Genomic DNA, 25,917 nt, shown 5'->3' with positions numbered 1-25,917 from the left:
TCTGCAGCCAACATAAATTTATGACGAACTTTATACCGTTTGGATAATCTTTCTTGGTTTGCTTTTAGCAAAAGAAAATGATTTATACGTAATATATTTTATAATAATATATTAAATAAAAAATAATTTTATAAATTTATAAATTTTTTATTAAAATAACATTACTTTATAAAAATATCATCATCTTATATTGTTCGTATCAATACTCTTTAGCAAATATCAATTTTTTTAAAGAAACATTTGACTGCATACAAACTGTTGAAGAGGATAAACGACAAGGGTAATAATAGGTTTACTATTCTTTTACCATCACTTTATTATTTTCAGTATTTTGTTTTTTTTTAATTTTTTTAAGTATTTTTTTAATATATTTAATCATTAAAAAAATTTTAAAAATATATAATTTTATTAATAACCACTTTTTTATTATTAAATAAAAGAAAAACTTTTTAAAATTAAAAAAATAACAAAAGGATAATAGGCTATCATTACTCAAACGACAATGCTCTAAACAACTGAAAAATTGATGCCAATGATTAATTTTGGCAACCTCCATTATGTTCTTGACCAACGGCCGAGAAAAGAAAAGGATCACACCATTGAGATGATTTTTTTAGAAAAATAACAATCGAGAAGTGGGCACTCTAGAAAACTAACGTTTGGTTATATATATAAGATGATATGGAAGTTAAAAATTAAATATAATTTATTAATATTATTTTTATTTTAAGATTTAAAATTTTTTAATTATTTTTTATATTTTATTTAAAAATTTAAAAAAATTATAATAGTTAGTAGAGGTGTAAATTTAAACTGACAAACTGGAAAATCGGTTTGGACCGGACCGAACCAGATCGGTTGGTTCGGTTTTGAACCGATCCGATCCGGAACCGACTCCTATATTATGAAAACCGGCCGGATCCAGTCTAGTTTCGGTTCTGTAGTTTTTGGGATCGGACCGAACCGAACCAGACCGATTAAAAAAATATATAATTAAAAATTAATTTTATATATTATACAAAATATTTATATGATATATAATTATATATTAATTTTTTATATATAATTATATATGATATATGAAATAATTTCATATTATAATTTATAAATTATAACATAAAATGTTAATTTTAATATGAACATTTGTAATTTGTTTGATCATATGTTATTAATATAATTATATATAAGATAATGTTATTATAATTTATAAAATAAAAGTTTAATCTTAAAAATGAAAATTTTAATTGATCATATACTTTAAAGATAATATATATATTAAATTATTAATAATATTTTATTATAAAAAGTAATATTTTATTATATATTTTTTACATTTTAAAAAAATCAAAAAATCGGACCGGAAATCGGAAGTACTGGTTTAAGAGCGTAACCGGGGGCGTAATCAGTTTTAAAAAATGTAAAACCGGTACATACCGATTCTTTCCTAGATTTTGTCTAAAATCAAACCAGATCGGACCGATTCACCCCTAATGATTAGATAAAATAAATTAATATAAATCAAATCAAAACTTTTGTTGAGGAGCTCTCTTTCACGTTATTCTTAAAAAAAACATGGAGCTCCGAACAAAGGAAGTGACACAAAAGGCATCAAAGCTCATGCTACAAATTGTAGATCCAAAAAAAGAAAATAAATGGAGGATTTAGAGGCAATGAAGACTTCCACGACGCTTGTGTATCAATTTGGGTGGTTGGATGCAGTAAATCAAAAATAGAAGCTCCATATAAGGGGGAAGAAATAAGAAAAATTAAGAAAAAAAAAAAGATTCAATGACTCGAAAGGTCAAAAGGGTCAAATTTTCTGTTCCAGTATAGTACCCAATATACTATACTTCTTCATTCTATTTTATTCCAAGTTCCTGTCCGTTTAGCCAATTTCAGACTGTTTTAATAGCAATTTTATAATTTTCTTGAGTTTAGTTGACATTTTTATAAATTTTAAATTTAGAGTACATTCATGCATTTTTAAAGAAAAATGCTTTGCAGCAGTCCATCCGACATTGAGGCATTAACAGCCCTCCAATAACACTATGTCACATTAGTATTTCACAGAAATTACAATAAACTCATTACACTAGACATAAAACACATCCTCTCCTTGCCCCTTTAGAAATTGATTTGAGTCCCATTCAGAAACCCTTCGCACACTGTAGTTCCCATCGCCCACCGCCGCGCGATACCATCATCAATTTTTCAAGAAATAACGTGAGCAAGATAGAGAGCAACATGTGAGTGTAATTCAGGCATGGGCTTACTGAGAGGAGGACGATAGAGTTGTTGCGGCGTGAAGTGTCTAGAGGTGCTCTCTATGCGGTGGCGATGGTATGGAAGAAAAGTGGTAGCGACATGGTGGTAAAACCACGACTCACGATGGGGAAAACGAAATACTCTGTTTTGATGAGCAAAAACAAGGGCTAAACCGAGTGATTGTTCTCACAACTGACCATTTCTATTGTATTAAAAATCAACCATCATAATTTCAATTCCTAGATTGGAAGCCTAACTTCTTTGCTTGTCCAACAATAAAAAGGCCCATGGAAGGGTGAACTTGCTTGGCTTCATTGCCAACAAGATAAGTCTAGTACCAGGTCAAATGATAGATATGTGACTCAAAGGAGCAAAGCTTCTAACCTCTATTATAAATAACATGAGTTTAAATCAAGAAGAAAACAGTGGCATGCAAAGCTTGATGCAGCAACTGGACCAGAAACAATGACTCGATAGCAACGAAAAATAAGAACAATATAGGGAGAGAGAGAGAGAGAGAGAGAGAGAGAGAGAGATTTTCAGAGAGTGGGGTTATTGATACGGGCGAGGGGCTGCTGCGATTATGTTATGAGTTTTGCCGAGAGGTGGGCGAAGGGTTAGGGGAGGGGCTGCGACTCATGCGAGGGGGAGCGAGGGGGAGCGAGGGGGAACAAAGGAGAAAGGGGGAACAAAGGGGATTGAGATCTAAAGTGTGAGATTGGAATTCTGCTGGGGTGCGGTCACAAGGTAGCTATCACGGAAAGCGTACATGGCACGTTTCTATTGGAAGGCTTTTTTTTTTGGTGGACAATCGGACCGTTTATAAAATTTTCTCACTTTGAAAATCTAAAAGACATTTATATAATTTAAATTTTTTATAACTTTAATTATTTTGCATCATTCTACTTGGTCTTTAAAAATCATTATTTTTAATAGTTTCTCAACTCTTTATTTTATTTTTTTTGTATCTCAACTCAAGTTTATGATTTTTGTTAATATTAATTTTAACACCAATATCTCTATTTTTTTCTTTTTAATGGTTTCATCGTATATTCTTTTTTGGAATTTTCAAATCTTCCATATGTCCTACACACACAAACACAAATACATATATGATACACACTTACTTGTATTTATCAATTTATATATATAAATATACACCAGAACGCACCAGTGCTAAAATATTCTATTTCAATACTTAAAATAGAATGATCACCAGAGCCTAGGGGTGGACAGAGAGGGTGGGCAGCGAGCCATTGCATCTTGCACATTTGCCCCAACCCCCCAATCCAACCCAGCTTGGGGCGGCCGAAGGCACTCGCCCAACAGATGGTTAGAATGCGGGCAGAGCCCCCACACAATTTTGTGTGCCTGGGGATAGGGCTCGAGCTAGGCCCAAATCTGCTAGAGGTTTTCCCCGTCTGCTTTGAAAAAGACATCTTTTTGAGAAGAACTACTCAAAATGACATCATTTTATCTTAGATTTCTTTTTTCTTAAAAAAAATAAAAATAAAACCCGTCGTTTGTTCTTCCCAAAACGTCGTCATTTTACCTTAGGTCTTGTTTTAGAATCTCTCTCTCTCTCTCTCTCTCTCTCTCTTCCAATAATCTCTTTCCCAACTCCCCCACCCCATCCATGCAGGGCGGGGTGACGGGGTGGGCGGCCACCCGTCCAAGAGTGTGAGTAGCACCCCCTACCGAAACCCTCCTTGTCCGTTATGCAATGAGCAAGCAAGCTAATGGAATAAAAACTAAATATTGGGTGGGAGGCAAGTGGATCTCCCACCCGATCGAGTTTTACCTACCTGTCGACTCAGTTTACATAATTAAAGAAAAAAACTAATCCATATACAGATTTTCAATGCTCATTTCTCCTCTTTTCTTCTTCTCTTTTCGTTTTATCTTTGTCATTTCTTCGTTCTTCTTCCCTTGAGCAATAAGCTCTATCTTCACTCCATGATCTTGAGACTATCGAGACCCACGACCCATGGCCTCTAATACCTCATGTGCTTTCAAGGTCAGATTATATTTATAATTTTTTTGGTTGAATGACTTAGATGTTCTAAGTGATTTTTGGATTGAGTTCTTTAATCTTGGATCTAATGGCTCATGTGTTGCAATCTTCATGTTTGGATGGGGTAACCAAACCGTGGTGGCCTCCAGTCGTCTACTATTTAGTAAGCAGTAGGGGTGGGGCAGGAGGCTAGTCCCGTTTGGTTACACAGTTTAGATGAGATAAAATGAGATATTTTGAATAGTAGTGAGATTTTTTAGTTAAAATGAGATGAAATAGTTTGTAAAAAAATATGTGTTTAGATATATAGTAAAACGAGATGAGATAGTTTTTATTTTTTTGGATTTGAAAAAGATATGGATCCCATTGTTGATTAGAGAAGCAAAAAGTGCACTATTTATCCATGTTCACGTACTATTCATTTACTGTACATGTCAGTTTCGCATTGTTTACGCACTGTTTATGCACTGTTCACTGTCAGTATTCATTGTTCATTACTGTTTATTTAAGTTGATTTTTTAAAATAAAGATGAAATATAGTGTGTTTGGATAGGAAAAACTACTATACGGTACAAATGAGATGAACTCATTTGTATTTGCTAACCAAATGGGGCTAGAGCTTGGTTGGGAAATAGGATAATCTTATCTCATCTCATCTTATCTAAAATTTCTCATAATTTTCTTTCTAGAAATTACTCAACTACAAACACTTTTTAATTTTAAGTATTCAACTTTTCATCTAATCATTACTCAATCATTACGACTTTTTCAAATTTTCAAACAAAATAAAAAAAATAAAAGTAATATTAAAAATTTTTATTATAACAATATTATAATTTTATAATATTTTTATGTAATATTTTTTCTCTCATTTTCTAAAAGTCAATAAAATATCTTAATTTAAATTGTTTCATTACTATTCACAAACTATTTTTTTACTATTTATAAAATTCTCATTTTATCTTATTACTCAAACATCTTTATCGACCAAGCCAAGGTTCCCATGGAGGGGTGGGAAGCGTTTCTATCGGACCTCGTATGGGCTGGTATCACCTCTATCAAACTACCTTCAAAATTTGTGATAAAATGTTTGTCTATCCTCAAGATTTTCTTCTCTTCCCAAGTTAGCAGGAACATGGAAATCTTTTTTCTTTAACAAAAAGGTTAAGGAACTTGTTTTGCCAAGAGAAGGAATGAAAAAACTAAAATACTTCACTAATTGGATGAGTTTAGAAACTAGAAATTGGAAAAATTACATAAAATCTGCTTTTACTTTGATTGATTTTTGCAAAAATAACCTACATTTTAGTGAGCTTTCTTTTGGACTTATTCGGATATATATATATTATTTTATAATAAATTCTTTAGATATATATATATATATATATATATTTATATATTTGTGTTTGTGAAAGAGGGAACCGACTAAAAAAATATTTGAAAAGAAAAACGAAATTATGAGGATTATTTTTGGAAGAAATTTTGGGCGTGTGCAAGAAAAGGAAATGATAAAAATATTATTATTGTTGAGATTTAAAAAAAAATTATTTATTATATTTTACGTAAAAATTTAAAAAAATTATAATAAATAAATGAGGTTGATGCCTTTTTACATCCAAACTAAAACACAGAATTATGAATAAAAGTTCAAGAAATGATTATTTTAATCATTTGCAATTGTCCTAATCGGGAATTATTTTAAGAAAATGTTAGTTTGATTCTCAAATGTGTGTCTGTTAAATATGTCTACTAATATATTTTAATTTTTTTTTTTTTGAAAGTGACTATTAATAAATTTGTATATATTTTTTTTAAATTTTTTTAATGGTTAAGGATATTTAAAAAGTACTTAAAAGTAAAAAAAAGAAAAACCTATTTACAGTTAAATATATATTTAGCGTACACATCTAAAGAGTGGTTTTGTTGAATTGAGATGGTTTATGAATAGTAGAATAAAATTTAAATTATTTATTATATTTTATGTGAAAATTTAAAAAATTTATTTTGAGATTTGAAAAAATTGAATTGTTTATTATATTTTATATAAAAATTTAAAAAAATTATAATAATGAGATGAAATCAAATAAGATGAGTTGACATCGATTTTAAATTTAAACCAGACCTTAATGTGTACCCTAACGTTGTCTATCATTGTATGCGGCGAAAACTTTAAACCATTAATGAGTTTTTGTCTAACAAATTGATTCTTGTATCTAATTTCTGATCGAAAATACTGACTAATTTGCACATATTTATGGCATGACGACTAATCAGGCTTGGACTCGTTCTAAGGATCATAATCATATGAAAATAAAAAACCTCAAAAGTGTTTCAACATTCAATATAATTAAACATTTAAAATAATAGAAAAAAATCTCAATAAAAGTACAAAGATATCCAACAACCAACCCGAGAAGCTAGCTTGGGATTTCCCTCAAGTTATTTATTTATTTTTTACGTTTTCATCTGACGAGCACTCTAAATGCAGTACTTTTACGTACCCATGATGGTATAAATCATTATTTTAAATACCGTGTATAAATCATTATTTTAAATACCGTATTGGATTTTGTAACGATAAAATATTGAAACGACAATGTTTTAATATTGATATTATTTTATATATTATTTAAAAAAATCGATATATGAATAAATTATATATAAAAATTATATTCTAAAATAAGAATCTATATATAAATAAATTATATATAAATTATAAATAGACTAGTCAGAATTAGGGATAACAAAATAAGCTTATAGTTTGAAAAAATAAAAATAAATAAAAAAATTGAAGGTCGAAATATCGACCGGTACAGGTTGAAATACATGCTGGTACAAGTCGAAATTTGAGCCAGTACGAAATGTATATGATACCTGTACTGGCTCAGTGGCCGATACGAAAAATTTCGATCGTACTGACCAGTACGGTATGAGATTAAGAACACTGGTATAAATGGAGAAAGCTCCGTTATTTAAAAAAAAAATGTGAAGAGTATTTTTACTTACCATCTAAATTTATCATCCGAAAGAGTGATCGAAGATAATAATAAAAGGTAAAGGTTCAGTTTGGATATACAAAATTTTTTATTTTATTTTATCTTATTATTATAATTTTTCTAAATTATCACACAAAATATAATAAATAATTCAACTTTTTCAAATTTTAAACTAAAAATATTATTAAAATATTATATTCTAATAATATTTTTTTCAACTTTCAATAAAACATCTCATCTCATCTCATTTGAACTGCGTAACCAAACATAACCTAAAACTTTAAGTTTTTTTTTTAATCTTTTTTGTATTTGTATTTTTAGTCTTTTTAATAAACTACATGGCATCATACAGTAATACCATGTCAAGAGTATTATTTAAGTGGTAAGATTCAGATGAACAAATAGCATTATTTAATAGAAAATGTTAACTTGTCTCATAGTTTTGTCTCCTCATTTTGACTGTTTATGTATTTTATTATTATTTTTTACTTAATAGTTAAGGAATTGATTATTAAAAAGTTTATAAATTTTTTTAAATGTTTAAAAATATTTAAAAAATAATTGATAAAAATGAAAAAATAAATTACAATTTACACTAAAAAGCATGACCAACAATACACATTGGACGGCCTAGTAGCATGATATATACTTGGTCAAATGCCAAAACTTTTAGTCAGAACTAGGGGTGTAAATTCAAACTGAAAAATCGAAAAACCAGACCGGACCGGACCGAACCGAACCGGACCGGTTTTATCGGTTTTGAATCGGTCCGGTCCGGTCCGGAACCGGTTTTTAACCGGTTTTTAAAACTTAAAAACCGGCCGGTTCCGGGATTTTTTGGACCGGACCGGACCGGTTAATTAAAAAAAATAAAAAATAATATTTTTATATATAAGTTTTATACAAAATATTTTATATATATTAAATATTAATATATATAAGTTTTATATATAATGTATAATTATAAATTTTTATGTGAAATTTTATATATAACATATATATTCATATATGAAATAATTCCTTATTATAATTTATAAATTATTACATAAAATGTTAATACTAAATCACTAAAAGTTTATAACTAATACTAATATATAACTTATAACTATACCAATAGTCTAATATTAATATTATTATATAGTCTAATATATTAATAAAAGTATAAAACAGTTTTTTTTAAATTAATTTTTTTTATATATAAACAAATTTTTAATGACAAATTGTGAAATTTATATTTTAAGAAAACCGAAAAATCGGACTGAAAACCGATAAAACCGGAAGTACCGGTTTAAGAAGGTAACCGGTGCGTAATCAGTTTTGAAAAATATAAAACCGGTACATACCTGTTCGATCTTAAATTTTATCTAAAACTAAATCGGACTGGACCGATTACACCCCTAGTTAGAGCAAATCTCATAGGAGTAGTTTGGGACTCCTCAGCCGAAGTTGTTTTCAAGCACAACACGATCAGCAAACAAAGACGACTACGTACCAAAACTACTTTATTTCAAGGCTTTTATTTTTTATTTTTTAAAGTCAACTCGTCATGGCCGATTCCTATCATAAGTGTAAATATTTTAAAAAATAAAAAAATATTAATTCATTAATAATAACTTCTTTAATAAAAATAAAAAACACAGTATCGGTCAAAATGGAGGACCATTCTCGGTCTCTATATCATTTTCTAAAAACAAAAAATGCCTTCTTCTTTTTCTTTTAAGACAGAATGTTATATATCAATTACTATTCACTCTCACACTTCATATTTATAATTTTTTCATAAAATGTGATAATATTTTTCATAGTGTGAGATGTGAGATGATAAATAATAGATGATGAATTATTTTTTCTTATTTTAATGATATTTTTATAAGTTGGTAATTGGTTCATCGCTTTAACTAATTTTTCTTCTTCTTAATTAGACTAAACACTAAAGTAAAATGATAGTATATCCAATGAGTTTGCCCTCTCATTTTGACTGTCATGTATTTAATTTTTTTTTAATGATTAAAAAAGTAACTTTTAATATATTAATGTATTTTTTTATTTTTTAAAATATATTTAAAAATGCTAAAAAATATGAAAAAAATAAAATAAAATGCACAATTTATACTAATGGGCCGCACACCCAGAGGTCAAAGCTGAGAGGTACACTAACAACACTCAACATTAAAATAGACATTGTTTTTAATGTTTTTGTAGGATTGTCTTTTTTTTCTTAACTGGGTTTCCACTTCTATATATATTTGGTCGTAGAACAAGGCGTTGTTGGAGTTTTGTTTAGTTATGATTGACTTGTGCTTGATGCAGATCATGGGAATGCAGGTCTTGGCCTGTGAGTGGGTGGGTTGATTAGAGTTAACTTTTGTATTGTATCGATCTTCTCAAAAGTTTATTATATTATATTGTAAAGTGTAAAATCAAAATTTGAATTTAAGATCATTGTATTCATACAATGTGAAATCATTAGTATTTGTATTAAAATGTTAAATTAATGAAAAGAAATCAATTTTATTATTTATATTATATTAACAATAAATATGTATTGATGACTGTTGGAGAGAACATCGATTGTGAGATGCAATTAACTAATTATAAGTTTGAGTGTGAGATAAGGTCAGCCATTAACCCAATAATTAGTTGTTATTACATGATTTACTACTAATTATGTGTATCCCTATATATTTATCTTGAAAATCATTAAATTACTTAATTTACTCGTAGTTTTGTGATTTTGCATCGATGATAATATCTGGCCAAGTGAGCAATACCGACATGGGAAAATGGGTCCGGTTTGTATATAATATTCATATTATTTAATTATTATAATTTTTTAAAAATTTTAGATAAAATATAATAAATAATTTAATTTTTAAAATTTTAAAATAATAATAATATTAAAAAAAATTATTTTAATAATATTTTATTTAACTTTTTAATTTTTATTTTAATGCACTTTCCAAATCTGTTTAGAATTGTTACAAGGAAAAAGGTGTCCGTACGTAGGCCATAAAGGTGGATACATGTGAGCACATGATTTACAGAAATTAAATCCCTATGAGGACACTCTATCTATAGAGTTATATATATATAATAGTATTAGAGATAGATAATATAGCACGATACCTTAGCTTAGATCGAGATTAAAGGTGTAGAGTACTGAAAGATGTCAACAACATACATGAATGGTGTAGGCCTAGGGCTATAAAGATCTTGAATGGTATATATTTCTAAGAGCACCCTTGTTTAATAGGAGTATAAGTTTAGCTAGGCAAATCTCTCGCATACATTTTTACCAAGTACGATCTATCATATGATTTTTTAAGAAAACTGTTATATTATTATTGTAACATGTTTTTGTAAATGATACTTGATTATTACCTAATACTTTACTCATATGTAAAAGAGTTTTGTTATATACAAGCAAGTTTGCGTACTAATCTGCATATTAATATTGTTATCTTCATATTCTAAATTTAAATTAATATTATTTTTAATAAAATTTACTTTCTGATCAATTATATTAATAGATGCATATATTAATGCGTATAATCACTTATAATTAAATTTTTTCTATATAAAATGCTATCTATCATCATTTCAATCGTTATCATTTTTTTTAACTAGTTTGACGTTATATCAAAATATAATAATAAAATACAAAGACTTTGGATTTTCTCATAATGATTAAATGATGAATTATTTTATTCTTAAATTGATATGTAGAGTACATCATCGATGTTATTAAAATGATAAGATTTGACTTGTAAGATTTAAATTTTAAAATATTTTTTCTAAATCAAATCATGTCATGTAAATACTTTATTAGATGCATTATTCACACTGACTTATAAATAGAAATTTTCTTAAATTATATTGGGTCTTGTTTCTACTTTTCCGATCATTCTAGATACAATTTTAAAGGAGAAATGTTACTGCCACAAATAGACTTTATAAAAATAAATTTACAAATTAACATGACTTCATGTGATACGTTAAATTTGCTTTACAATCAATATAGTTTTACAATCTAATGCACTATATCAAACTACGTCAATAGATGAGTTTATTTTGTGGAATCTCTTCATGGCTAAAACATTTCCCATTTAAAAATATATAGGCCCTGTTTGGATATAGAAATAGTTTTATCTTATCTCATCATTACAATTTTTTCAAATTCTTACATAAAATATAATAAACAATTTAACTTTTTCAAATCTCAAAATAATAATAATATTAAAAAATAAAATTTTAACAATATTTTATTCAACTTTCATATACAACCTTCTCATCCCATCTCACTATCCAAATGAAGCCTTAAACTTCTATTACTTAAATTGTGTATCTCCCGTGCTGGTAGTAAACTATCATTGGATGAAGATTAATGTATCTCCCGTGCTTGCGTGAGTATATAAATTTCGTGCACTCTTTAAAAAAAAAATGAGATTTATTATTAAAAAAATTATTTTTTTAAGTAGGTCTCAGATTTATTAATTCTTTTTAAAGAGAGTGTATGAAATTTATATAATTTAAGACGATAAATATCATTTTTCTTGAATGAATGACCGAAAAAGTGATTTTCACTAAGCAAATTATAAGGGTTGTTACTTTGTATATGCATAAAACATTCGAAAGTATACTTCTTCTTTCTACTCCTCGAAGGATTTATTCCTATAATTCATTAAGTAAATAGTAAGATCATAGATAGGAACTGTAGTAGACTAGGGGCCTACCCAATTAATAAAATTTGTAGGATTTGTTCAAATAGTTCTGAGAATCGCAGTCGCTAGCTATTTGAAAAGGTTCCCCTATCGATGTTGATGATTTAAGTACATAGGCCATGATCATTATTTTTAGACAAATGTTTAAAGAGAGGGATGTGCTTCCTTTGAGATCTAGAGGGACTGCTGGAGAAGGGGAGAACAGAGGAGCTTTGAGGCGAATTTCTTAAATTGAATAAGAATGAAGAACTTGCATTTGATATCATGTTAATAGTATATTTTATTCTCAAGAACCGTAAATTAGGTATGTCAAATTGTATTAACTAGTCTTGTTTATGTAGTGTCAAGACATGTATATTATATTATATGAGTCAACCATAACTTGACTCGTACTTAAGTTTATTGTATCAAAATCTCAAATCCTAACACAACCATTAACATAACAGGTCGTGTCGTGTCAATTCGTTTTGACCTGTTTATGTAAATGGATTGAACATATTCGAAATTAACTCGTTTGACCTAATTAAGTTTAGTATATTTTATATAAATATTAAAATCACAATATCTATAAAAAATATAGAATTAACTACAAGTCTAAAATTACTACCCAAACAATAAAAATATCCAACAATTTTCCTTTTAGGTATAAAGATATAATTATAACTTTAACTTTCTTAATGAGTCATAATAGGTTATAACTATTCAAAACAGGTTTACCCGTTATCAACCCATTAAACAATCGTGTATTAACAGGTCAATCCGTTTTGACGCGAACTGGTTAAGATTAAATTCAAACCCATTATTATTGTGTCATGTTCGTGTAATATTAACAGATCGTATTACATATTGATACCCTTACCGTAAATTTAGGTTTTAGACTTTTAGTAACAAATTACATAAACACTTGTACTCTTTATTTTTGGTTATTTATGATAAGCAAGTCATGAATGACCACTTTAAACACTTGCACTATCATCAATGACCATAGTAAGAAAGAAGAGGATCATTTGACTATACTGTTACAGAAAATACTATAGACACAAAGAGATCACACACACTGATGTGGTACATTATGAGTGTACCACGTCTCTCTCTCTCTCTCTCTCTCTCTCTCTCTCTCTCTCTCTCTATTTTTTTTCCTTCCGTGTGTATCCCCTCCCCCTTTCCCTATCTGCCTCTGCCTCCATGTGGCGGCCATGGTGGTCGGGAACCACCTCAGAGACGACAAAATCTCTCGGCAAACCAGGTGGCATTGTTCGGCAGGGGGATGAGAGCTCCTATGCACGACAAGCTCGTGTCCCCGACGACCATGGCTGCCACATGGAGGCTGAGGCAGGTGGAGGCAGAGAGCAAAAGGGGGAGGGGAGATCCATGGGAGAGACGCACGAGAGAGGCATTGCTGTGAGGGGAGGGGAGACAACGGCGGCTTCTGCTGGCCTTGAGGTGGTCCCCGACCACTATGGCGGCAACAGAGTGGGCGGAGGTGGCGGAGACGCACAGGAAGGGTGAGATACACGAGAAGGGGGAAAAAAGAAAGAAGAAAAAAAAGGATAGATGTGGCACACTTGTGCGATGTGTGGGATCTGTTTGTGTCTGTAGTAACTCTCTATTGTTAATGTCCAAGAAAAACATCAACAATATATCATAAGAGTGTTTTCAGCTAATTGTTTTTTAAACTAATACATTTAAAATTCTCATCTCAACTCATTTAAACTCATATCATTATTATAATTTTCACATAAAATATAATAAATAATTTAACTTTTTTAAATTTTAAAATAATAATAATATTAAAAATTTTTTTTATTCAATTTTTAATTTTTATCTAATTTTTTTTTTTTTTTTATCTCACTGTCCAAGCCCCACGTTAAAATATTTAACCAGATTATTTCCGAAAAATGTCAGGAAATTCTGAAACTAATTTATCCACGATTGTAATTTTTTTACCTTTTATTCCCAACTAACTGATGGGATAATTTAATGGAAAATGATAGGCTTACTACCCTTTTACTATTCATTTACTATTTTTTTTATATTTAATTTTTTTTATAATTTTTTATTTTACTTAATAGTTAAGGAAGTGATAATTAGTAAATTTATATATTTTTTTAATTTTTTCTAAATGATTAAGGATGTTAAAAAAATACTTAAAATAAAATGATAAAAAAATAAAAATACTATAAATAGTAGATAGATAGTAGATAGGTAGTAAGCCTATCACTACCCTAATTTAATTCCCTGTATTTGTTTGTTGTTGATACATAAGAAGACGTCTGCACGAGTAGGCGAGAATTAAAAGTCTTTTAATTAGCAGATAAACCAAATCATAATTAATGGCCCAGAAAAGTAGTGATCATCGATATATATATATATATATAAATATATAAATAATAGTTTTGACAGGTTGGTATCGAGTATTTTTTAATATTTTACATTTTTCAATAGTCGGCACCGTCTCTACAAAGTCTAGCTAGAGTGCTAAGGTGTCGTACTAGCACTGGAGCTTAGCCTTCACATATAAAACCAAACGTGATGTTTTTCATTTCATTTGATTGAGATTTTTGCATCCCCAAATTCCACGTACGGAAACTTCTTTCTATCTGGCCCGCCTTTTCCTTCTCTCCTGACCTAGCTAGCTGCTTGACGTGCTCGTCTTTCCTACGATCCCTACCGTTGATTCTCCTTGGGGAACCACGCATGCTAGGTGCAGCTCATTTCGAGGGATTAGAGTGGACGGCTTAGATTTTTGCGTGGCAATTTTACTGTATTTTTTTTTTTTGGGTTGCCTTGTCATATCTGGGTTTCATGGAGTACATCTTTTTTACCTTTGCATGAGATGGTTGACTTTTCCTTTCGTTTTACTTTGACATGAAAGCCTATAAGAATCCAAGACAGCCGAGGGTACGTGGCCTTTTTTCCTACCTTATTTAATAATTATTAAATATTTAATTAATTATCTGATAATTAACTAAGAGAAAATCAAATTAAAAACATAATACAGGGATTTATGCACATTTAAAAGTTTTAACATCCGGTGGTACGGTCGGTGTGTTAGAATTTTGGAAATGGGTGCGAGATCCCAAGAAATTGGCCTCAAATTAGAGCTGATCAGCGGCCCTACCGCTACGTAGCCAAGTGGTCCAGTGGACGTACATGATTACAGCATCAACAAGGGCAAGGTCGTCTTTATAAAAATATGTGGGCACTCCCTTAGGAAGAACGGGCGTGTCCCAATAAACATTTTGATTTATGTATTTTTTATAATAAATTTCATGGGCTTTTGGTGATCATGACGACGTTGGCGTATGATAGATGATAGACTTTGTAAGAGAGAGAAAGAGAAAGAGAAAGAGAAAGAGAGAGAGAGAGAGACAAAGGTCAAAGCAAGGCAGTTGTGGCACGGTGCAGGGTAATGATTTTTGTTGGAAGAGCAGACTCAGAATTCAGATGCTCGTGATATATATAATTGTATTTTCAGAGAGAATTTTCTCATTTTCATTTTCTCGGTTTTACTAGGACGATATATTTCTTTTGCAGTGCAAGCAGGAGGTAAGAATCAGAAACCACCAGCAGCAGACAGCAGGTATTTTCAGAAGCCCTTTAAGGAATTTACAGACCTTCTCTCAGCCTCAGCTTCGTCTTTTCCTTTTCTCCTCTCTTCTCTCCTCTCCTCTTCTCTCTCATCAGCTATTTGCTTAGTTTTTCTTCTTGCTTTTGATGGCCTGCGGGTGCATATATATTGCTACTTTTGAACCTAGACAGTCCCAACGTTTTTGAAAGTATATACCTCTCTTTTTAGAACCCATACCAAGCCCTCGATCAAGGCTTTTCTTTTTATATATATATCTGGAGGGAGCAAAGAGGTGAAAAGGCGAAGTTTTTTTCTGGTGAATCTAAGAAAAACCCAGGTGGTGGAAAGCTTGTTTAGAAGAGGAAACAAGGATATTCGGTTCATTTGGAATAAAAGGGTTTCTGAAGAAAGAGCAAGTGAGTTAAGGTCAATAGTATAAAATGAGCAGTTGTGGAAGAAATGGGGCTGTCAGGCAGTATATAAGATCAAAGGTGCCTCGTCTGAGATGGACTCCTGAGCTCCATCACTGTTTTGTTCATGCCATTGAGAGGCTTGGAGGCCATCACAGTAAGTCTCTCTCTCTCTCTCTCTCTCTCTCTCTCTCTCTCTCTCTGTGTGGGGTCCTGCGAGCGCTCATCATGTCCTTGTTATCATATATTGTAGAGGCAACACCTAAGCTTGTTCTTCAATTAATGGATGTCAAAGGACTAACCATCTCACATGTCAAGAGCCATCTCCAGGTTGTTTTGTCCTTCCTCTTGTCATCTGATTTTCTTTCCGTTTGAGCTGGTTGAAACTTTCAAGTCTTCATCTTTACGGCATACAAAATATAATTTTCTTCTTTTGCTTTGTTTACATGGCTTCACTTTGTTCCAACAGATGTATAGAAGCATGAGGGGTGACCTGGGCAGACAAGGTAACTAAAACTCTCCTCCCTTCTTCTTTGGGCAGAAATATGTAGATCAATAACAGGCATTACACGTGTTCCCCAGATACCGTAGCTGCTCAACTCCTAAACAACTACGTACATTTCTGTTATATTATTTAGCCTGAGGTCTTATTATATATACCGCTATTCTACGTAGACCATCCATGTTATTTTCTTTTATTAGTACTCCTGAATCTTTTTTTGGTAGTTCTCAAATCTGTATTTGGGAATATGGACTTGCAGCCTAAGACCCATCTTTTGGTAATGAGTGGCTGTATCACTACATTTATTGTTTCCTTTCTTACTTAGTTGATGCTATAATAGATGATAACAAAAGAGAGAAATTATCCCATCAGATCTTCTGCTATTGGCATTTCTGATGAAAGCCACAACCTCATTTACATCGATCTTTTGAAGTTCCCAGTAGCGTTTTCAAATCGAAGGCTTGTTAAATGCTAGGGGACCTATTTTGCCTTTACTCTCACCTTTCTGTGTGCTTCATATGTATATGTCGGGGTCTCTTTGTCGTTTGACAGATAGGGATTCTACGCAACAAAGAAAACATGAATTTTTTGAGGAGCATGATGATGGGTGCGTTGATGAAGTGAATGATATGGGTTTTCACCCATCTTCAAAACCCATCGAGAAAGAATCAGATTCTGACTTCAGCAACAGTACTCCTCTCCCTCCTAAAAGGTCAGCTTTGCTTTTTTAAAGCCTTAATCTTGTTTCAGACTTCTTTTCTCCCCTAAGCCTACATAGTTTCAGACTTTTTGAAATGTCAAGAACAGTGACATTTTTACAAGAAAGAAACAAAAAGGATATTGGGGATTTTGCATGATCCATGCTTTTACAAATGGCTTTTTCTCTGATCGAATATCTTTGTTTTATTTTATTTTTCGATTTCTCCCCCTCAGAGCTAGAATTGAAACGTTGAGTTCAATCTCTGAAAGCCTGCAATGCAGCCAAAGAATAAGTGAGACAGTCCCGAATCCGTACTGTTTTGATGATTATCTGCGGGCCATGACTGAGCATAGGGGAATAAAGGAGGGTTATGCTGGTTCGAGATGGCAGACCCAGCCTCAATCCACAGCCTTCTATCTGCCACAAGATCTTTACAACCGCAGCTCTTTCAAATATGCAGTAGAGAAGGAATCCGATTTCTTGGAGGTACGCCTCAACTCTCTCTCTCTCTCTCTCTGCTGTTTCCTTTTAGCAGCTTTTTCTTAATGGGTTGAGTGTAACGCTGGTTTTTGGTTTCATCAAACAAGATGTATATAATATGGCATTGCTCTATGATTCTGACAATGCTCTGGTGACCGGTGGAAGCATGGAATATCCATCGTTTTTAGGTCAACATGCGTCACTTGTATTGTCACATGCATTGTTTTCTTGCTAGACAGCTTTTGGGAAGTGTGTTAAGTTAGTATTATCTGCAATGCTTCTTCCACGTGAAATGAAAAATCTCTGATCTTTTTCACATACTTGTGTTATTTGTGAGTGTACACAACCTTTAACTGCTTCAAATCCTTAAAGACAGAACTCGTGACCAAAAAAAAAAAAAAAAAAGAAATGAAAAGGAAAAAGTCTTTACAAATGAGATCAAGCGATGAAAACCCTTGATTCTTTTAATGACCAGCCATTTGCTTCGGATTCCTTTGGCTTTTTAGGATCAAAGCTGTGGAATTGAAGTATTTGACAAGTTGGTTAATATATATATGTTTGACGAGAAGAATTTTTCTTATTCTTAGGGTCCGTTTGGATAGTGAGATGAGATGAATTGAGACGGTTTGTGAATAGTAATAAAATTATTAGTTGAAATTAGGGACGAGATGAAGACCGATGTATCCAAACCAAAAGTGCCCTAAAACTTTCCTTGGTCCTCTCCACCATTACTTTTTATGGCTGGCCAACTAAAAATTCCAAATGGGTCTTTAACCTCATTGGCGTAGAGAGTCCTTTTAGGATTTACCCGTTTATTTGTCTTTAAGGGCTATCCCTACTTGATCTTGCTGACTTATGTAGGCACCATTGAAACTTTCTGGTGTAGAAATGTATATTAATATCATGGCTTGAATATCAGTAATAAAGATAAGACTACAACTCAGTTTTATTTGAAAGGAATGCTAGCTAGTAGTCTTATTGCATGCATTAATTATAGATTTATACTTTGGCTAAAACCTGCAATAAAGTAATATCCTCCAGTAGAATGAATGCTCTTTAAAATGCGTTTGGTAACCATAGATTTGTTCTCTAAGGTACACTGGTTTTGTTTCACAGGTACCCGGTCTAGAGCGCACGAAGGAAAGAATGCCTAAAGGGGAGAACGAGAAAAGGGGAAATGTAGTAGAGGTTGGTGGCTGCGAGTTGTCGTTATCGCTCTCCTTACCTCCTCCCTCCTCCCAGAGAAGTAACGCCTCTTCCATGAGCGAGATCAGTGAGGCGATTTCGCCATACCCTTGGTCTAACTATAAAGACTGCTCCAGCTCTTCTTCAGGAAAACATAGCATTAACTTAGATCTATCTATAGCTCTATGCGGTATCTAATGTATTTTTTTTTTTGTAATTTTTTAAATTTGGAAAAATTTATTTATGGATATGTGGTAGTTGATGTTAATGTAAAAGTCATCCATTAGGCAATGTTCCTATCATGCTCTTTTTCTTTTATTTTTGGTTTAGTTTTTGATGAATCCCAAGTCCCAGTCTTGATAGGATGGCTTAATTAAAGTTTCTTAGATGTGACCCATATTTGGACTGACATGGAATGCTTCTGGTTGGGATTCTGGCATCTCTTCTACTCGAAATACAGACAAAACTATTCTTGTGATGCTTGGTATGGACCCAGTGGTATTAGAGGATTTAGGATCTTTTTTAAGTCAGGCTAAAGTAAAAAACGTAAATAAGATGCATGGAATGATTGGATTATAAATAATGGATGGAAACTAATTTTTCAATAAAAATAACTATAAATAATTCATTTTTTTCTTTCCCCTTATTGAGAAATTTTACATGATTTAAGAATAAATTCATTTTGAATTTTATAAGGAGTTGTTTGTCTTTTTATTAAGTCTTTTATAGAGAGAAAAAAAGATTTTTATATTGTATTAGAATGGGTTAACTTATGATTGATGATGAGTTTTTGTGATCTATTCACGATGATGGTATCGAAAATGCTAGTCCATACGTGAAGAAGTGTGTTGAAAATTCTCCACTGTTTAAGAATAAACTCATTCTAAATTTTTTAAGGAGTTATGTTATTAACTCTTTTATAAATAGAAATGAGTGTTGACGATAATCATCCACGTGATTGTGGCGTAAGAAAAGAGACGCATTGACGGCAGTACTCTTATGAGAGTAATTTCACTTTTTCTCTCTCTTGGAAACCCTTTGTTAGCCTATTTCGCTTGCGTCGTACCAGATTTTCTAAGAATTTAATTGATTTTTTTATGATACTTTCTGATTCTTGAGAGATTTTTCATGGATAATTTCTAAGTTTCATTTTTCCCAGTTTAATTTCTCTGTGGAGTCCGGTTCATCCACAACCCCGTAAGAACCCCTATGCCTTCTAAGGGCAAGTTATGCTTCTCTTGTAAATTCATCAAATAAACCTCTTTTGCTGATATTCTCATTTTTCACAAGCAAATTCAATCCAAGGATAACAAACCAGCAAGTCTCTTCACTCATGATGGTAAGGAATGTACAACGAGGGAGGAGACTTTAATACAGAAACAAGGGCAATATGGTTCATGGCTTAGAGCAGATCCTTTTGTTAGGAGAAATGTGAGGACTGATTTCATGGGAAAAAGGGGGATGAAGGTAACTTGGGTGGAACTGATAGTAACTTTGGTGGAACAGATACCTCGATGGCTCCAAGTGAGGTGGGAAAGGATACTAGAGATGAACTTGAGCAAGTTCTAAAGGTGGCATAAGGGGAGGGTTTGGGAAAGAATATAGAAGAAGCAATGGGAGGACCATGAATGACTAATGAGGAGGGAGATCTTAATCGCAATGGGTATCGTAACTTAGAAGACTCATAGATTTTAAAATCTGGTCAAAAGGTGGGGGGGAAGGTGATTCTGGCAGGAAGGGTTTAGCTTCTTAGAGTACAACAGAAGGAGGGATGTGGAAGAGGAAGGTAAGGGAAAAAGGTTTTCTAATGTTGTTATAGCCTAGGAAAAGCCAAATAGAGGAAGGAAGGGCAATGAGATTGATGTGGTAGAAGGAACAAGAAAGAAGAGTAGAAATGAAGAGAAATTTGAAAGCAATGCACTTGTATTGGTGGAGGCTGTTGAACAGCCCCGCCAATCACAATGAAACTCCTAAGTTCGAACTGTCGAGGGCTTGGGAACCCTCGGACAGTTCAGGACCTTTGCTTTTTAGTAAATGATAAGAAGCTCAACCTTGTCTTTTTAATGGAGACAAAGATGCATAGAGGGAAAACTGATTGGTTAATGAAAAAATTAGGGATGACTAATTGTTTTGAAGTGGATGCAATAGGTAAAAGTGGAGGCTTAATGTTGTTTTGGAGTAGTGAGATGGTGGCAAATATTTATAACTTTTCTCAGAGACATGTTAACTGCTGGATTTATGATGCTATAACTAAGGAGAGGTGGCTTTTCACTGGGTTCTATGGCAATCTAGAGGTGCAGAAAAGGAAAGAGGTGTGGAGTATGCTTGCTTCTTTCAAACCTGCTAGTGGGACTGGCTGGTGTGTTGTAGGAGTCTTCAATGAAATAGCTACACATGATGAAAAAGTAGGAGGTAGACAGAGGGGGGAGAATCATATGGCACTCTTTAGAGAAGTTTTGGAGGTGAGTGAGTTGTATGACCTGGGTTGGTGTGGTGATAAATATACATGGAGCAACATGCATATTGATGGCACTTTCACAAAGGAGTGCTTGGATAGGGCTATGGTTAATTCTAGATGGTTGAATCTTTATCCTGAAAATCAACTAGAGGCTTTGCCTACGAGGTGCTCTGACCATAGACCACTCATGTTATTTTATGACAGATTAAGTGGAAGGAAGGAAAAAAAGAAAAAATGGTTCAAGTATGAAGTTGCTTGGGCTTTAGAAGAGGAATGTAGTAGAGTGATTAAGGCTAAATGGGGACAAGGCAGGAATGAGGGATCCTCATCCTCTATGGTTCATAACTTGCTTACTAATTGTAGTTATGCTTTGAGCAGGTGGAGTTATAAGGTAGATGTAAACAGAGGCAGAGAGATAAAGAATAAGACTGAGATATTGCAAAGCATGCAAGCTGAGAAAGGTAGAGAGACTATGGAAGAGATTAAAAGAGTACAAGAAGAGGTGGGCTTATTGCTAGACCGAGAAGACCTTAAGTGGAAACAAAGGAACAAAAAGAATTGGTATAAGCTGGGTGACAGAAATACCAAATTCTTCCATGCTTGTGCTAATCAAAGGAGGAGAAAAAACATCATTTCACAGATCAAAGATAGTCATAACAGGCTGTTTAATGAACCTGCAATTGTTGAAATGGCTTTTAATAGTGTTTTCAAGAACCTTTTCACAACCTCCAATCCATCTAATGATGATATTGAGGTTTGTGTCCAGAATATGACAGCAAAAGTCTCAGAGGAGATGAATGAGCATTTGTGCAGACCTTATACCAGAATTGAAGTGGAAGAGGCTTTAAAAATGATGGGGCCTCTAAAGTCCCCTGGACCTGATTGCTATGATGCATGTTTTTTTCAATAACTTTGGAGTATCGTGGGTGACAAGGTGGTTGCAGTAGTATTGGAGTGCTTAAATGGTGGTAATATCCCTCAATCTTTAAACTACACTTACATTGCTTTAATTCCTAAGGTTAATAGGCCTATGTTGGTTAGTGAATTTAGACCTATTAGTCTTTGTAACGTGGTGTATAAGTTGTGTTCAAAGCTTATTCCAGATAGGTTGAAATCTGTACTTCCTCTTGTAATTTCTCCTAACCAAAGTGCTTTCCTTCCTGGAAGACTTATTTCTGACAATATAATGATAGCCTATGAAGTGTTACATACAATGAAAACAAGGCTGAAAGGTAAGCAAGGGAGCATGTCACTGAAGTTGGATATGTCGAAGGCATATGATAGGATTGAGTGGAAGTTCCTTGAAGCTATCTTTAGGAGATTGGGTTTTAATCAACAGTGGATTAAGCTTGTGATGAGTTGTGTGAATTCAGTGCTTTGGAATGGGAATCTAGGAAGGAAGGTGATACCTACTAGGGCTTAAGGTCCCAATCTCTCTCTACCTTTTTATTCTTTGTGCTGAATGTCTTAGTTCCTTACTGAATTCAGCTGACCAGAGAGGAGTTATTAGAGGGGTGTCATTGGCTAGAGGTGGATTAAGAGTCAATCATCTTCTCTTTGCAGATGATTGTGTGCTGTTTGGAAGAGCAAACAAGGAGGAATGGAGACAATGGTGCTTTCTGTTAAAGAGGTATGAGGTGGCCTCACGTCAGGTTCTAAATAAGGAAAAACCATCCTTATTCTTTAGCACAAACACTGCTGCATCAGAGAAAAGAAACATCATTCTTGTAACAGGAAGGGTGGTTTGTGGCAATTATGAAAAATACTTGGGCTTACCTACTATAGTGGGCAAGTCCAAATGTAACACATTTAGAGGGGTCAAGGAGAAGGTATGGAAGAAGATAGACAATTGGAAAAACAGTTTTTTGTCTCAAGCTGGGAAGGAGATCCTAATTAAAGCAGTGTTGCAGGCTATTCCCTCTTACACTTTGGGGGTTTTCAGATTGCCTATTTCTTTGTGTAAGGAACTTAATGCTTTGTATGCTAGATTCTGGTGGGGCCATAAAGAAAATGGAAGGAAAGTGCACTGGTGGAACTGGGAGAGAATGGGGAGGTAGAAAGCAAAAGGGGGTATGGTTTTTCGAGATATTGCAACTTTTAATGCTGCTATGCTTGCTAAACAAGGATGGCGCCTCTTTTCTAATCCGTCATCTCTGGTTGCCAGAATTTATAGGGAGAAATATTTTAGAAATTCTAATTTCCTAAGTGCTAAAATTGGTCTCAACCCCTCTTTTATTTGGAGAAGTGTCTTGTTTGCAAGACCTTTATTGAAGGAAGGGTTGCATTGGAGAGCGGGTAATGGGAACAAAGTCAAAATTTGGGGGGAGAAATGGCTGCCAACTACTGTGACTAATTGTGTACAATCCCCAATGTTGAGCCAATAGGAAGAAGAGAAGGTAAGTAAACTGACTTACCCAATTACTAAGACTTGGAATGAGGCTTTGATCAGAAACTTATTCTCACACGAGGAGGCTACTGTCATTCTTCAAATTCCATTGAGTAGGTTGGGAACTTGTGATAAACAGTTTTGGGGCTATACTATGGATGGTGTATTCACAGTAAGGAGTGCATATCATCTTGTTATGGAGATAAAAGACTGCAAGGGGATGATCCAAAGACTGAAAAGAATGATGTTGTGTGGAAACAATTGTGGGGATTGGAAGTGCCTGCACTGGTTAAAATGTTTCTTTGGAAAGCTGTTACCAATATTCTTCCTACTAAGAGTAACCTTTTCAAGAAAAAGATAGGTGACTGTCCTTTTTGCCCAATAGGTGGATCATGTGAGGAATCAGTGGTTCATATACTATGGAGTTGTCCTTCAGCTGCTGATATATGGGTAGAAAGAAACAGTCCTGTGAAGAAATGGGCTAATGAGGAAGTGGATTTCATGTCTCTTTGGATTAAAATGACTAATGACTTGAAGAAAGAGGAACTTGAGTGGATGACAGTGATTATGTGCATGATTTGGCTAAGGAGGAACAAGTTTATTTTTGAGGACAAGTTTTACAGTCCTAAACAAGTCATTTCAATGGCTAGTGAGGGTCTGGAGGATTACAAAACAGCACAAATGAGCATAATTGGATGTCGAGGAGGTGATGGTTTACATGGAGTGCAGAAGAAATGGAGAAAACCTGGCACCAACATGGTAAAGGCCAAATGGGATGCAGCTATTGATTTGGGAAACAAGAGAATGAGAATAGGAATGAGAATTGTGTTTCGAGATGAAGAGGGGGAGGTTCTGGCATCTGTGTGTAATGTAAAACAAAATATAATTGACCTTGCTTTGGCTGAGAGTTTAGCCTTGTGGAGAGCCCTCGAGATAAGTAATGATCTCTCTTTCTCTTTTTCTAAACTATTTTTGAAGGAGATGCAGCAGCTGTTATTAAAAAGATCAACAAGGGAGGTGAAGATCAATCGTGGATGGGGCACATTATTAATGATATTAAATAGGTTCTTCATCAAAAGGAAGGCTGGTCAGTCTGCTATGTTCCTAGAGAAGGAAATTCTGTTGCTCAATTATTGGCAAAAGGATCGAAGGGGGTCCTTTTGTAATCTGCAATGCTTTAGTGCAGGATAAGTTGTGTAATCCTGACTCTATTGAAGCTATATAAAATCTATTATTGATTTAAAAAAAAAAGCTACTTTGAGCCATGATCGTCCAAGCTATGCTTGCATATGTGTTGAGATGGATCTATCCAAAGCAAAGGAAGACTTTTTTTTTTTTTTTTAAAGAGCAAAAGACCACATGTCCACGAGTGACCACCTCCCGATTTTATTAAAAAACCATCACTTGTGGCGGATGAATACCCTAAGTATCAACCAATACACAAGAGAATTTACAACTCAGATGCCAAAAACAAAATTCGTAACAACCCAAAAACCAATACATAATAGATAAAAAAATTATAAATGTAAATAAGGAAGTTCCCAGCAATCCATGCGTAGCAATCCTCTAAGCAACTCGCTTCCTATTTCTACTCCAGTAAACGACCAACAAATATTATTGGCACATTGCTTGGCAATAAAATCCACAACCATATTTGCTAATGGCTATTGGGAACAAGTAATATACGAAAGGTTCCCAAAATGATCTTGTGCACATTGTCATCTTCAAGGGCATTAAGAAATAGAATGTAAACGAAAGACTAATTTTTCTTTCAAAAAAAGGAAGAACCCCTTAACAATCTGTTGAAAATGAAGCAAATATTGAAGTTAAGGCATTAGCTTTGATAGATGATCAAATAGAAAAGGAAGAAAATGATTTAGTTGTTGATCCTGCTGTTGATTTACAATACAAGCAGAAAGAGGAAAAACCTATTATGGTTGGAGTGATTTCCCCTACAAAGGAGTAGTCGATTGTTGAGCTTCCTTTGATTCCAACGTTAGTAGTTAAAGAAATTACATTGAAGAGTGTTAGTCACATTCAAGTGGAAGTTGGGACTTCTTGGTTTGAGGATTTAATTCCTCTGAGGAACCCCTTTGAAAGTTTGAATCTCTAATGGATAAGTTGGATAATGATTCCCTACCAGATGAAGAAAATGTTGAAGTACAATTCTCTCTTCTAGATAAAGAAACACTCTTCCGGTAGTTCTCCGGCGAGGGACCATGGTGCCTT

General features: G+C 33.1%; 1 protein-coding gene across 6 annotated transcripts; it reads left to right on the top strand.

Annotated features, from left to right (window-relative positions):
* Positions 1-15,331: 15,331 nt before the first annotated feature.
* LOC108997116 (myb family transcription factor PHL6-like) lies at positions 15,332-19,212 on the top strand. 6 transcript variants are annotated; one of them, XM_035684124.1, is made up of 8 exons: positions 15,332-15,405; positions 15,534-15,579; positions 15,905-16,134; positions 16,231-16,307; positions 16,447-16,483; positions 17,032-17,191; positions 17,413-17,665; positions 18,776-19,171. In XM_035684124.1, the coding sequence occupies exons 3-8, from the start codon at positions 16,008-16,010 to the stop codon at positions 19,040-19,042; spliced, it is 921 nt and encodes a 306-aa protein (XP_035540017.1). In that variant the 5' UTR covers positions 15,332-15,405; positions 15,534-15,579; positions 15,905-16,007; the 3' UTR covers positions 19,043-19,171. The 6 variants fall into 6 exon arrangements, with proteins under 6 accessions (XP_035540017.1, XP_035540015.1, XP_018828798.1 ...); XM_035684122.1 differs by having other exon boundaries at positions 15,895-16,134; XM_018973253.2 differs by having other exon boundaries at positions 15,534-16,134; positions 18,776-19,212.
* Positions 19,213-25,917: the final 6,705 nt, after the last annotated feature.

This window comes from Juglans regia, chromosome 13 (genome assembly GCF_001411555.2).
Source record: "Juglans regia cultivar Chandler chromosome 13, Walnut 2.0, whole genome shotgun sequence".
Taxonomy (NCBI): domain Eukaryota; kingdom Viridiplantae; phylum Streptophyta; class Magnoliopsida; order Fagales; family Juglandaceae; genus Juglans; species Juglans regia.
Note: the sequence above shows the minus strand (reverse complement) of the source record. Positions and strands in the feature narration are given on the sequence as shown.

What these genes read in the sequence shown, in the direction of transcription:
- LOC108997116 (XM_018973253.2), top strand. Translation starts at nt 16,008, where the DNA reads ATGAGCAGTTGTGGAAGAAATGGGGCTGTCAGGCAGTATATAAGATCA. An exon ending in GAGGCTTGGAGGCCATCACA is followed by an intron (nt 16,135 to 16,230) that starts GTAAGTCTCTCT and finishes CATATATTGTAG; the next exon opens with AGGCAACACCTAAGCTTGTT. An exon ending in AGGAATCCGATTTCTTGGAG is followed by an intron (nt 17,666 to 18,775) that starts GTACGCCTCAAC and finishes TTTGTTTCACAG; the next exon opens with GTACCCGGTCTAGAGCGCAC.